Here is a 14,522-nt window from a genome sequence, read left to right as displayed (position 1 = left end):
TAATAGATGTTACGTGAAGGAGTGGCTCCATCCCTGTAACTCCAATATACTCACCACAGAGAAGCTCCTGTTGAGCACAGAGCCACTACTATTCCCTCATTTCATTCATGTTTGGATTCAGAGACTATAACATGCCCGGTATGTTCCGTCACTCCGGACAGTCTGCCCTGGGTCGCTGGCTCCCAGATGGAAGGGATCATATCTCATCAGCTAGAGGACCCTGCCTGCGGGGATGCACATTCAGTGGGGGGCAGGGGGCGGGGTCTCTGATACACAATGATTTCCCTCATCTCAAGCACGCTTTCTGCCCTGAACCATTCTTTCCGGAGACGCTGTAGACAGTAGTGTGAAGAGGAGAAATTCGATTTTGGAGGGAAACACCCATGACATCCAAATGCTAAGTAATCTGCATTTGCAAACGAGCCTGGAGAGACGGGCCAGGCTGCGTGACAAAGCTAGATGACAGCGACTCGTGAAAACTCATGGTTTTCCACCTCCCGCACCCAGTCAGTGCCCCATCGCGTGCCCGGAGCCTCAGAGGTTCTCAAACAATCCTCCTCCCTCCATCAGCGTCCTCTTCCTCAAACCATGGCCCCTATTCCCCTGGGATGCCAGAACGGCTGGCCAGGGGCCCACGTGGGAGCAGAGGCCCTCAGGAGGCTGCAGGGGCGCCTGGCAGAAGAGGCCACTCTTCCAGTGAGTTGAGAGCTGAGATTTCAGGGCTGCGGCGTCACCCAAGGGCCAGTCCTTGCCTGATTTTACATCTCCTCCTCGGCATGCACAGAAAACATCAGAAATAACTGGGTGGAGGGGGCGGAGATGGGGGATGGAGGGTGGGTATAGGGAGTTAAGGGTTGGGGAGAGGCGCCCCGGGGCTGAAGGAGCTGCAGACTCGTCTTCCTCCGAGGACTACAATTTCACTCTGAGCATCATTAATCAGTCCAAGAGCCATAACCACAGCAATGTGAAGCCACCCTACAATCATCAAGGGGAGGGATCCCAAGCCGGGAGGGGGTGGGGGGTGGTTCAAAGCTGTCGACATGGATACAGGCTGAAGCATCACAGGCGGGCAGGGCTCCAGCTAGACCGCACCCCACGCCCTACCCAACCCAATCCCTGCACCCATACCCACCCCCTGGTTGCCAAGGCGGCAGCATATACCCTGAAGACAGTCGCCAAACTGCGTGGAAAAGTTCAGCAGGTGTGGAGCTCCCCTGCTAATTCTCAGCTTTGCTTAGAGTAGCCCAGCGTCTGACAGCACTGGGCCGACAACCTGAACTCCTGGGTCTTGCCACCAGAGCTTCAAAAAAGATCTCGAATCATCGGAGGTCTAAAGCTATGCACCCTACGTCTCATCTGAAATAAAGTTCCTTGGCACTGAATGTCAGTTTCACTTCTAGAATGTTGTCCACGCCTTGTTTGCTGCCCTCCAAAGGCCTGCAAGGTACCTGAGGCAGGGAGCACGCCCCTCTCACTGGAGTCTCCCAGGGCTCCCGCCTCACTGCTGGGAACACAGAAGGGATAACGGTTGTTACCCAAAAGAGTAAGCAGCCCTATGGCGAAAGTGATCGCAGCATCTCTTCCCATGTATCACGGGCATCTCCTTACCCGCTACTCCAATTTTCTTTGGCAACCCATGCTGGTGCAGGAAACTTAAACTCTAGTTGACTAGTCTGCTTCGTAAGAGAGGAACCAAGACGACTCAGGTCATCAAACCTGAACTGTCCTAAACCAGATAGCCAGAGCTTCAAGATGCTGTCATTGACTGTGTCTCTGCCCCATGGCTGTGTACCTCCCCCTCTTCAGGTGGTATCTTATGGGCCATTCCGTCAGTGGCTGCTGGGCAGAGGGAGCGGATGGTACACGAAAGGAAGAGGAATGGGGAGGGGGAGAGGCAAGTTGCAAAGTAACTGTTTATCTACAACTTCACCCAAGAATGGGAACTGCTTTGGCCTCTCAGCCACAGACTTCAGACACCAAGATTCTACCCCTAAACAAGCATGGAAATCAGTGTGAAAGAAGAAAATAATCAAACTTTAAAAAAAAAAAAAAACAAAGAGTCTCTGCTTTGAAAATTGAAATTCTGAATTTTTCCTTTCTTTTCAGCAAAAAGGGCTAATTGGTTCCATCATGCATCCTCCATCTGGCCATAACGGCAAAGCTTTCTTCTTCAGGATGACTTCCAAAGTCCTTTCTCTCTGCTCTAGACCCAGGGAGAGAGATCTGAGACCCAATCTTTTGTCCTCCTACTCCCAGAAGGGGAGCCAGCCAGAAGGAGAAAGCACTGAGAACATTTTCCTTCCCCTCTCGCCCCAAAGAGAAGCAGTGCCTCGGCCCAAACAAAGCATGGCCCACCGAGGACTTCTTTACTGATCCCCAAAGTCCCTTCAGGTCACCGGGTACTTCACACCTGTTGCTTAGAACCACAATTCCCCAGGGAAAAGGCTCACATTTTCTCTCTGCCCAGCACTGGCCACAGCTCTGCTGATTCTGCCAAGCCCAGCAACACTGGGCCTCTGCAAATCCGGGGTCAGGGTCAAGGACCAGAGCAGGGTGGGCCCGGGCCCTGGGACTGGTACCTGAAAACACCCTCAGAATATAAAACCTAAGGCTTCGCATTTAGCTTCCAAGACACCTCTGGTTTCCTGGACACAAAGGCTGACCCAAAGCACAGTTTCTGGTCCGCCTCCCAAGGTGAGAATCTCATGAAATCTACAAGTGCCGCCGAGTGATAGGGACTGCAGCTCTGCCCCTCCAGGCCAAACACCAGGACAGGTACCTAGAGAGATGATGCTCAACTCCTGAAAACTCATTCGGTTTTGATTCCCCCCAGAACAGGGCCCAGTCTGCATTCTGCTTTCATCCCTGTATTCCAGCCGGATGTAAATCTAAACCAGAGCCCCCCAGACAGTGCATTGAACAGAGACTACATTTACCCATCACCAAATTGTCTTGACATGTGCTTAATTACTTAAATGCCTTTAATCCCAAGCCTTTTCTTCTAACAAAATATAAACCAGTTCAGCTGGATGAATGATAAACCAGATGTTTACACCACACAACACGGTCTGGCTTTGGTCAAAATAATTAAGACATCGTCTCCTGAGTAGGGAGGGGAGATGCCCAAAGCATACGTTTGTTTAAAGGCTCTGACACCGAAATATCTATGAAAATGTAGCTCCATCAAGCTGTAATTTTCTGTCCGTGAAAAGGCAACAACTTTCATACGAAGGAACAGGAGAGGCGTCAGTCAAGGAAGCTTGGGCTTCTTTCCAAGGTAAAGCGCACTTGAAAGGCATTCCAGAACGGGGTGAACTGGCACGGTCCTGAACCCGACCGCTGACCTGACGTTATGTTGATTAGCCAAGCTCGTGATGACTCACAGACTACCAGCACCCTGTGGATCCCAAACTCACAAGTACTTCCAGGCTCTGGACATGGTTTGTGCATCGGCCCAGTATCCCTCACTGCCCAGGTACATAAAAGGGAAAGGGCAAGCTGGCTCTTGGGGAGGCTACAGAAGAAACCCCCCAAATTAAAAGTCAGACAGTCACCAAATGCCGATCCTTTTTCAAGGTCAGCTCCCCTTCCTTTGCCTTCGTTCTGCTAATTTTTATCCTGCTGCCCCTCCTTTCACCAAAGAAGAAAAAAAGTAAAGAAAAGAAAAAAAGGCGACAGGAAGTCCAAGAGACCCTACTGCTGGCTAGGACACTGAAAGGGACCAAATGGCGAACGTCCGTATAGCAAATGTTAGAAAGACCACAGCAAAGATTAAGTCCTTCACAGAGCAGACTTGGTTTCGTTCGAGGACTTCGGGGAAGTGACATTCAGATGCCCAGAAGGCCAGCACGTGGACTACCCTTCCCACTCCCAAACGCAGGCAGGGCAAGAAGCCTGTGGCACCCCATCCTGCACTCACATCGCTGTCTACCTTTAGAGTCCCTAAGAGTCACCTGGGGAGCGGGTTAAAAATGCAGTTTGGGACTAGCAGGTGCAAACTAGTATATACAGGATGGATAACAACAAGCTCCTACTGTAGAGCCCAGGGAACCATGTACACAGAAGGGTAACGGCTCTCCCGCTAATTCCGGGTCACGATGCTATCTGGCATCCCCAACTGCCAGGCCGCACCTCTGTAAATGGTCTCTCTGTTGATATTCCTGCCCTGAATGGTGGTCATGTGAGTGTGTCATTTGCTCCTGTTGGGACCCTAACCTGATTCTCTGGAGTGGTTCCCTTTCTGTCTTTTGTATCATTTGCTTTCCCTGCATGCATCTCTCTCGCTAGACAGCCACGTGGCTTACTTGTTCTTCTCAAATGCCACTCAAATGTGAGCTCCGTAAAGGCAGGGATCTGTGTCTGTCTTGAGTCCCTACTCTAGTCCCCAGTTCTAGAACATGAATGATACGTAGAATACGAATAAATATTTGTTGAATGAATGGACGTCACAGTGGGAAGACCTCAGCTTCCACCTTCGCTGGAAAACCTTTCCCAATAACTTCACCCATTTATTAACTGATTAATTTACAAGAGCACTGAAGGAGAGTCAAGAAACTCAGGTTTCCGTCGGCTCCAAATCTCTAACCTTGGGCTCGAAGTCAATCTCTCTGTCGGGAAAGTGGTTAATATCTAATATCCGCCGAACCTGCTCCGCACGGGAGTTAAAGGATCAGAGGAGACTGAAGCGTATGAAAGTACTTTGCAAAGCACACTATGACACACGTGCAAGGGGCCCTCGCTATCTGGGTTACAGGAGGACCTCATGTGTACAGAGATCTCTTATCTGGTTATCTCAGCTCTCACAACAGAGAACCCAGAAGAAAAAGTATCTCAATCTCAGGCAACCGACTCCCTAAGGTTAGGTACCTAGCCACGGCAGAATCCTCCAGATCCTTCTGCAATGCCTTTTCGCTCTCTCTTTACCCCAAATTCTAAGGAGTTTGTTTTTCTGTGTCCTAAATAGCACGGCAAACCGTGAAATAGCAAAACTCAGGGAGGGAGGTCACCAGAGTCAAGAATTCAAAAACATCAGAGACTGTGGGGCAAACAGCCCTAATAATACTTAGGTAATCCTTGAGGAAACTTGAATAACCTTATATTCTCAAGGATAATCCTGAATGCTACAGAAAAGCTTACGGATGCCTTTATAGAGAGACCCTATGTTGATATATTCTATGTAAGAAAGCAGGGAATTTCAGAGAGACTTTAGAAAAATTTCTATATAAGAAGATGTTGCTGAGGACATGAAGTGCTACACCACTGACTGTATTTCTCTCTCACTTCGGTTCAAGGTCAAATTTGCAGCCCAACTGCAAAAGCTAGAGGGCCGTATGGTTTGCATATCTGTAGTCTATTTTTTTTTTTTTTTTTTTGTGGTACGCAGGCCTCTCACTGCTGTGGCCTCTCCCGCCACAGAGCACAGGCTCCGGACGCGCAGGCTCAGCGGCCACGGCTCACGGGCCCAGCCGCTCCGCGGCATGGGGGATCTTCCCGGACCGGGGCACGAACCCGTGTCCCCTGCATCGGCAGTCGGACCCCCAACCACTGCGCCACCAGGGAAGCCCTGTAGCCTATTTTTTCCTCCTAGTTTCAACAGTATATTTTCATTTGTGTTTTTCCTGTTTCTTATTTCTTTATTATTTATATTATGCTGTTTTATTGTTTTCCTTGTAAGTCACCTCAGAAATTTTGTGGAACAAGACGGGACTATAAATAAATCAATACATACATCTTGTATATGCAGCATAGTGCCTTACAAAGTAGGCATTCAAAACAGTGTATTTTCTACACAGAGGACGGTGACAATACCAGATGAACGGGAGTGATTCGGAATTATTATTATCTTTAGTTGTATTTTTCCATCTTCTATTTCTGATCTTTATCATCTTTTCCATCTTCTAATTTCCACTGTAATTGAGGACGATGAGAAAGGGAGTCAAGCTTTGTAAACTGGTCACAAAAGTAACGACCACATAAAAGGCAATTCCAGGGCTGAAGGATCAATGAAAATGCCTTGGAAAACAATTCCGCACACAGTCCTGTTCTTCCTTTTTCTTTTATTTTTATGAGGCAACCCTCCTCTGGAGGAAATCTAAGCCAATTCTCAGCCCATGTGTGTTTCTCCATAAAACCAGAGAGAAGGGCAATAAAATCAAAAGTTACCCATGGCTCAAAGGTCCGTATTATCCTCAGGCCTCACAATGTTACCACATTCCTCATTCTTTCTGATCTTCTAAGTAAGATGGTGAGTTGGCCAAAAAGCTTAAAGGGTACTGCTGTATTTTCCCAGGCGGAAGTCAAAGAACCTGAGAATCGGCCTTCAGCGTTCGCCTCTCCTGGGAAGCAGAGTCCAGTCCCTTGTTAGGAGCTAGTAAACCATCAGCAACTACCGTGGAACCAACAGCCCATAAAGACTCAGCCAAACGCCACGCTGAGTTCCCTGCATCCCAAAGGCAGAGGAATAGGCTCGGAGGAGGGAACCCAGGTTCTAGACCCAGTTCTAACAGTGTCTCAGTATGCGGCTCTGGAGAAGACACCCCTCCTGTCTGTGCACCTCGGTAACTGGAGATGATCATTCCTGACACACCTACCTTCCCGGGGAGTCATGAAGCTGACACTGGATAACTTATGATGATATTTAGATGCATCCATGGGAGTTGGCTGTTCTCAATCTGTGCTCCCCTTGCCCTCTGTACACTTCTAATAGCATACCTGCCAGATTATCTCATAATTACCTGTTTACGTGTCTGTCCACGTGGCTAAACTAAGAGCCCTGCAAGAACAGAAAGTAGGTCAGATTCATCCCGCCATCTCTCAGTTTCTAGAACATCATTTGACATATAGCAGGTGCTCAATATTATGTTTTCTGAATGTCAAAAAAGAAAGAAATTTTTGAAAACTACTCAACAACAAAATCCTTAAGATGTCTGACTTTGTGACATCAGAAAACAAACAAACAAACAAACAGATCCTCAAAGGGAAAAAAAACTGCTGTCTTAAAGCAGAGGGTCTCTAATGGCTTTTCAACAATCTGGAGGCTATCCCTCAAAACAAAATTTAGTTTTTAAGGACTTCCCAGTTTACAAAACAAACTAACAGTTTCTCGTTTAATCTTTACAAAAACTCTGCAAGACACGTAATTCTTGCCTAAAAGGGAAAACTGGGTTGGAGAGAAATTTGTCCACAAACACAGGGAACTCACCAGCTACTGCTATGACACTAGCCGGCTGAGCACGTTTAATTAATTCACTAAAGCAAGTTGACTGAGTAGAACATGCAGGGCAGCCAGCCAAGTGCACTGGGGGATAAAAGATGATCCAGACACATCTCAAGGACTGTCTCGGGGGTCTAAGCTATGGACACAGATAATCACCAAGAAAGACATCAAACTTGATGGGAGTTCCGAGGAGAGGGCATAAAGGGAGAACCTGGGGGACAGAGGTATTCAGTCTGGGGGTGGGCCCGGGTGAGACGTGGGGAAGGACATCCCAGCAAAGGGAGCAGCAGGAATGAAACCAGAGAGGGCAGCAGTCACATTAACAGGAAGAAAGGCAGGAGAGATGGACAGGGTGAGAGAGGAATGAGATGGAAATGGGCACAGCCAGACGTTGATTTCAAGGTTCTGGGAATATCTCAGTGGAGGTATCCAGCGGGCCGCTGGAAAGGCTGGTGTGCCATGGGGGAGAGAAGTGGGAAACAGAAATTCACAGCTGCACGTCTTCTGTGCAAAGTGAGAGTCAGGAGGCCAAGGGAACGTGGAGAAGACAACCTTGAAAATGGGGGAGGAGGAAGAGAAAGCAAAGCAAGTGTGGTCCAGGAAGGAGAAGCAGGATCCTCCGTGGGTACAGTGACAGGGTCTGGAAGGACACAGGAAGACGAAGACGGAGGAAAAAGCCATGCAACGCGGGCAGGACGCAGTCACCTGTGACACCCGAGGGAGCAGTTTTGGTCCAACCAAAGAGGGTGTGAGTGAATAAAAGGCAGATTACTGGAACCGAGGAGTGAACTGGACTAGAAGTGAGGGTAAATTCCAGAACTTTGACAGAGGCCATGGGAAAATACAAACTACATCCTCAGACCCCTTGACGCCTCTGGTGGTCCTCGGTTACAAGTGCTCAAAGTGAGGGCTTCGGTCCATCCCATGGGACTGAGGGGCCAGTGCATCTCCTCACTCAGAGTCTCGTCTCATCAGCTCCAGACAAACACCACCATATAGAAGATCTGATTTTTTAACACTGGAGTGGTATTTAGAATTTTGTCGTGACATGAATACATCAGAGCAGAGTCATATACAGTCGCCCCCTTGAGAGGTCCCACACTGCTCTAATGATACTGTCACTACACAGCACCTGCTCTGATTCCCTCTTCAACCCCTTCCCTCAGTCCTCCGGCAGCACACGGACCCCACATAAACTCTCCAACGTCAGCTATCATTACTGCCATCGCGGTTATTGCCCCTCAGCTTGACGGCCTACTTTATTCCCTAGACTTGCCTCTAAGTGACTCTTTTCACCTAAAAGCTGCCTCAAAAGCCCAAGGTTTGTCAGCCCAGGGGATGTTCTGAGCGATGAGTGACAGCAGCCCCTTTGGAAAGAGCATTCCACCTGCAGGGGGACCGTGTGGACGGGACGCCGCGCGTGGACCTAAGCTCTGCGTGTCCCCCCGCCTGTGTCCCCTCCACCACCCATCAGCATCCGGACCGCCTGCCTTATACTGCAAGCTCCCAAACACTGAGGGTCCTGCTTCAAACACAAACACCCCCAGGTTCAAAAACCAAACCACAAGGCAAACAGGTTTAGCCAGACAGGTTTAGTGGTGACAAGGGTGCTGAACTCAGAAGAGGTACCGTCAGACTAATTCACCCTCTCTGGGAGTCAGTTTCTCTGACCTCAAGTGAGGGGCTTGGACTAAAAGGCCTCTAAGATGCCTTTCTTCTTAAAATCAAACGAATTAAAAGCCACCCTGGGCTTCCCTGGCGGCGCAGTGGTTGGGAGTCAGCCTGCCGATGCAGGGGACGCGGGTTCGTGCCTCGGTCCGGGAAGATCCCACATGCCGCGGAGCGGTTGGGCCCGTGAGCCATGGCCGCTGAGCCTGCGCGTCTGGAGGCTGTGCTCCGCAGCGGGAGAGGCCACAGCAGTGAGAGGCCCGCATACCGAAAAAGAAAAAATAAAAGCTGCCATGATTTGGGTGGTTATTAAAACCTTATGGAGACTGTGAAGGGAGAGGAGATGAATTTTCGGTATCAAGTGAAAGGTGTCAGCAAGGATCCAAGGAAAGGAGAGGAAGGACAGAGACCCGGGGTGAAGCTCAGGGGGCAGCCCCAGCCCCATGAGAAATGCGGGCAGGCAGGGCATCCCCTCCATGCGGGCGTCTGTTTGTCTTGTTCTCAGTCTCCCTGGCCCCCCAGCCCCTGTCAGCACGGCCCCCGGTGGGAGGGTCCTCACCCATCATGTTGTTGGCTCGAGAGCAGGTGGTGCGCTTCAGGATCTCGTGTACCTAAAAGAGATGACAGTTAGGCCATGAGCATCTGGGCCACGTGGTGCGTCCCCAACCCCGGGGGGGGATGGGCAAGCACGTGCCAAGCTCACGGACGTTCCAACAAAGCATCTAACCTCACGCACACACACCCCGTTTGCCACCCCGCCCCGCAAAATAAAGAAAAGCCTGTAAATTGACTGCAGTTACAGGAGGGAAGGGAAGCCCAGACTCACATCCCTCTGGAGGGCCCAGGAGGAAGCCGGGAGGGAAGGCAAGGGGGGGCGTGCCCGCCCCGCCAGCCCCAACGGTGCCCTGCTGCTGAGGGGTCCTGAGCGAGCTCCCTGCAGGTCCTGAGGGCCCGCGGGCCCCCCTGCAATGGAGCTGTCTCTCAGAGCTGCTTTGGGGACCCATGAAAGCGCTTTGGCAACTAGAAGAGGGCCACCTACATCTTGGTCCTTGGTGCTATCACCTCTCTGCTTTTCCCCCAAGTCCTTATCACGCCTCCCCAGTCAGAGCAGGTCCCACCCATCCTCAAGACTCCAGGTGTCACAGTGCATCCTGGGCACACGGCAGGCTGCTGCTCCGTGACCGCTGTGCCATCAACAGGTCAACAGCCCCGACTGCGGGGCCTGCAGGGACCCCGTCGCTCACTCAGGAGGGCGGGGTGCCGAGAGCACCCCGGCCAAGGAAGCAGGGACCCAGGGCAGAGTAAACCTGCAGGCCAACTAGTGCCCTCCAAGGGGTCTCAAGCCTGCTCCCGGCTCCAGGAAGGAAGTCGGCGTTGGGACAGACAGCTGGGCTGTCCAGACGCCCACGGGAAAGGGTGCACTGGGAGATGCAGGTGAGGTCCTCAGACCAAGGCCCAGGGCGGAGCAGACCCCAGGACAAAACCCAAGGCCCTTTTCTCCCCCCGTCACAATGTGTGGTAGACTGGGAAAAGGGCAGGAGGGGAAGGAAGAAGCTTCCAGAACGAGAAAAGATGCGTTACTCCATCATCATTCACACTCCCACGTTCCAGCCACAGACCTACAGGGAGTGGTAAATAAATAACTTCCAGCAGAATGGGGCCCAAGAATGTTTAATTCACTTCTAATGCGGTGCAGTATCCAACTGCAATAATAATTAGGAACAGCATCTATGTGGCAGCCTATCATTCTACAAGCACTTTGCAATTATCGGGTAATTTCCACAGTGCCCTATAACGTCCCCCCCCAGTCGTGGGACCCAAGCTGTGGGGAGACTTACAGCTTGTAACAGCATCAACTAGAACAATGGGAAGCTTATGCTTTTTTCTGTAGGAAGATAAAAGAAATCGTATGCCCGTGTTAAATCTTCCTAGAGCACTAGGCCAAGGGATCTGAGGTGTTTTCTTGCCCATCCTACAAGCAAAGAGTCAGGGCCGTGTTTTCAGCATGACTTGGAAATGTTCTGTATCTTCCTCCAATCACCTGCCCCTTCTTACCCTTCTCATCACCCTGCTGACTTGGAAGTCCTCTAGGTATCTAACGCTTATTCCTCCTCCTGTTGAAACTTAAGTTCTTTCCTAGGGATCAAGGGAAACACACTGCCATGTTTCCACTGTGGCCTAAGTGACCAGCGTTCCTTGGGCCCCTTTTTCTCTCCCTTCTTCTGTCCATAGGCTGGGTGCTCTCCAGGGGTGGAGGGGATAAATGGATCAGTGAACAGAGATGCCCTACAGCTCAGACTGGGGCCGCAGGGCCCAGGCCCTATGCAGATTTTCAGTGGAATCAACCATCCTGCAAAATCCAAAACCTTGACTGCAAAAGGCAAGAAGACAGTAGAAGAATGGCTACAGTCACAAATGCTGGCTTCCTATTGAACGGGCTGGTAATTTTGTCCTTGGACAAACTGCCCAGCTCTAGCATTCCCCGTGACAGCAACGCGCAGGACTTCTTTGGGAATGAAAGAAAGAAACTCAGCGGCCCAGCAATGAGCCCTCATTTGGACACAAAACGATCTGCCTGAACTTTTTTTCAATTCATTGCATCTCAGAGCCTCAGTTTCCTCAACAGTCAAGCAAGGGGGTCACCTGACTAGCTGAAAGTCCCCCCCAGCCCTGACATTCCCTGCTTTTGTGATTCCAAGAAGGGCCTGGGTGGAGAACCACAAAGAGGAGACCCCCGTCTCAAGCCAAGAGTGAGAAGAGTTGTTGGCTATTTCGATACTGGGATTGGGAAGCTCCTGGACGCTCCTTCCAGTTGCTAGGCAACTCCAAGCAAAGGATGATGGGAGGCAGCAGGGAGGGCAAGAGATGCCCTGCCAAAGGGGACTCAGGCTTCCTCTCCCCCACCCGAGCCCACCACACCTGGTTAAGCACCTGGTTAACTGGTTTACTTACAATGCGGCTACGGGTAGCATTATCAAAGAAGGTGTCCTCGTCCTGTATGTTGTACCTGGCGACACCAAGAAAGCAGGTCAATTCATTTCATTATCCTTGTCCTGGGACTACTGTCACCCCAGGCCCAGAGCAAACCTCTAGAAAGCAACATAGCAAGATGCGTACGCCACACACACACTCACAACATTTACACTCTTTCTGACCCAGTAATTCTGAAAACTTATCATAGAAATGTATCACTGGGAAAATTAATCCAGCGGAAAAAAAAAAACGTCCATGAATTAAAATGTTCATTACAAACTTACTTATAACAAAGATTATGGAGCTAAGACGCAATTCCAAAACCTAAAGGATAGATTATCACATAGCCATTGAAAATTATAATTATGAAAACTTTAGAAATACTGTAGAAAAAGTGAGACTATCATAGAAAAACATGATACTATGATAAGTTTTAAAAACAAAAGTATATAAAAAGGATTCCTGTGTGTGGACAAAGAGAGTAAAAACACAACAACGGGGAACTCCCTGGCGGTCCAGTGGTTAGGACTCAGCACTGCCACTGCCGAGGGCCCAGGTTCAATCCCTGGTCAGGGAACTAAGATCCTGCAAGCCGCACGGCATGGCTGGGAAAAAAAAAACAGAAAAACAAAACTCAACAACAGAAAAGAGTGCAGTTTCAGGATGTTGGGCTTATAACTGTTTTTCAAAATTTCATTTAATGTTGTCACTGTTGTCACAGCAATTAGATACCAAACTCCCAATTATGCAAGACCTGTGTCTGTTGTAAACTTCAAATGTTGACCTTTCACTCAAAAAACCACCTGTGTGGAATAAAGATGCAGACGCAGAGAATGGACTTGAGGACACGGGGAGGGGCAGGGGAAGCTGGGACGAAGTGAGAGAGTGGCATGGACATATATACACTACCAAATGTAAGGTAGATAGCTAGTGGGAAGCAGCCGCATAGCACAGGGAGATCAGCTCGGTGCTTTGTGAGAATCTAGAGGGGTGGGATAGGGAGGGTGGGAGGGAGGGAGATACAAGAGGGAGGAGATATGGGAACATGTGTTTATGTATAACTGATTCACTTTGTTATACAGCAGAAACTAACACACCATTGTAAAGCAATTATACTCCAATAAAGATGTTAAAAAAAAAAAAAACACCTGTGTGACTGTCCTTAGGGCACTGTGCTGGAGGGCACACAGACACCTGAACCATGCCCCCGGCCCCCTGGGAGCCCAGCCACTGGGGATGGGGGCGGGGGGTGTTTCCAAGCAACTGATGCAGAGGAGAACGTGGCCACATGCAGACCATTGCTGTGAAAACTCAGAGGATGGAGAGCATGTTCTGGCTGGGGGTGAAGAACTGGCCTGGGGATCACAGGGGCTGAGTGAATGCAGCCGTGTGGGAGGTAGCCGGTCAGATGCCAGCGCCGGTTGGAGACAGGGCCCAAGGAAGAGGGGATATAGAGGACGCTCAGAGTGCACAAACAACAGCCGGCCAGGAGGTCAACGTGCCAATCCCAGTCCAACCACTTAAGCTTTCATGACCTTGGACAGATCCTGGGCCTTGGTTTCCTCTCCATAATAGAGGGATAGTTATATCTGGACGGCCGCTTCACAATGGGAGTGTGACGCTGTGATTTATAGTAAATATATATTTTGGTCTTTATCCCCTGTGCTCACAGCTCCCCAAGCCCTAGGAATTTCCTGAGCCATAGAGTGTCTTTTGTTATAGTATTTGGTCTCCTGTCCTCAGTTCCTGAAATTGCTTCAGAGCCATAAAGGTGACAGGAGTGTCGTGTTATTCCTAACAAGCCCCTTTCAACCACCAGTGAGTTTATGTTAACGAGGTGACTTTTGGAAAGCCGCTAAGGATAAGGCTGGTTGCCAGGGAAACCACCAGGAGTTAGGGTTGGAACTTTCAGTCCTACCCGCTGATTTCAGGGGAGCAGAGCCGGACTGGAGGTTGAATCAATCACCAATGGCCAATGATTTGATCAATCACACCTATGGAATGAAACCTCCATAAAAATCCAAAAAGATGCAGTTTGAAGAGCTTCTGGGTTGGTGAATCAAAACGCTTTCACGCTGAGCCCGAAACTCACGAGGACAGAAGCTCCGTTGTTTGGGACCTCGCCTTATGTATCTCTTCACCTGGCTGTTGACCTGTATCCTTTAACATCCTTTATAATAAACCGGTAATCCAGCGAGTAAACTGGTTTCCTGAGTTCTGTGAGCCACTCTAGCAAATGAGTCGAACACAATGAGGGGGTCGTAAGAACCTCTGACTTGTAGCCAGTCCGTCAGAAGCACAGGTCGCAACCTGGACTTGCTCAGGCATCTGCAGTGCGGGGCAGTCTTGTGACACTGAGCCCTCAGCCTGAGCAACCCGATGCTATTTCCAGGCAAACAGTGTCAGAACTGAGTTGAATTGTAGGGCACCCAGCTGGTGTCGGAGAATTTCTTGGTGGTGCGGGAAAACCCACACACACATTGGAACTGGTGACCAGAATTGGTACCAGAATCGTTAAGGGGTAAAAACTCAATGAGGGAGCATATGCATGTGTACAGAATTGTTATCTAACATGGCAAAGTGGGCAGAGATGGCACCCAACGAATGGCAGAAACACAGCCCATCGATGCCATCTCCTCCAAAAGCACAGATCCTGTATCTTTTC

General features: G+C 49.8%; 1 protein-coding gene and 1 non-coding gene across 2 annotated transcripts in view; one reads left to right on the top strand and one right to left on the bottom strand.

Annotated features, from left to right (window-relative positions):
* ANO2 (anoctamin 2) overlaps positions 1 to 14,522 on the bottom strand; it is a 318,802-nt gene that overhangs the window by 228,485 nt on the left and 75,795 nt on the right. Inside the window, exons 5-6 of the mRNA XM_065886527.1 lie at positions 11,837 to 11,891; positions 9,444 to 9,495 (exon numbers count right to left, since the gene is read on the bottom strand). Of these exons, the coding sequence (XP_065742599.1) occupies positions 9,444 to 9,495; positions 11,837 to 11,891 (107 nt within the window). The remainder of the gene's footprint in view (positions 1 to 9,443; positions 9,496 to 11,836; positions 11,892 to 14,522) is intronic.
* On the top strand, positions 12,362 to 12,434 carry TRNAG-GCC (transfer RNA glycine (anticodon GCC)). Its single transcript has one exon. It is a non-coding gene; the product is annotated as a tRNA-Gly (tRNA).

This window comes from Phocoena phocoena, chromosome 11, assembly GCF_963924675.1.
Source record: "Phocoena phocoena chromosome 11, mPhoPho1.1, whole genome shotgun sequence".
NCBI lineage: Eukaryota > Metazoa > Chordata > Mammalia > Artiodactyla > Phocoenidae > Phocoena > Phocoena phocoena.
The sequence above is the reverse complement of the archived record's forward strand: the minus strand, read 5'-3'. Positions and strand labels throughout refer to the sequence as shown.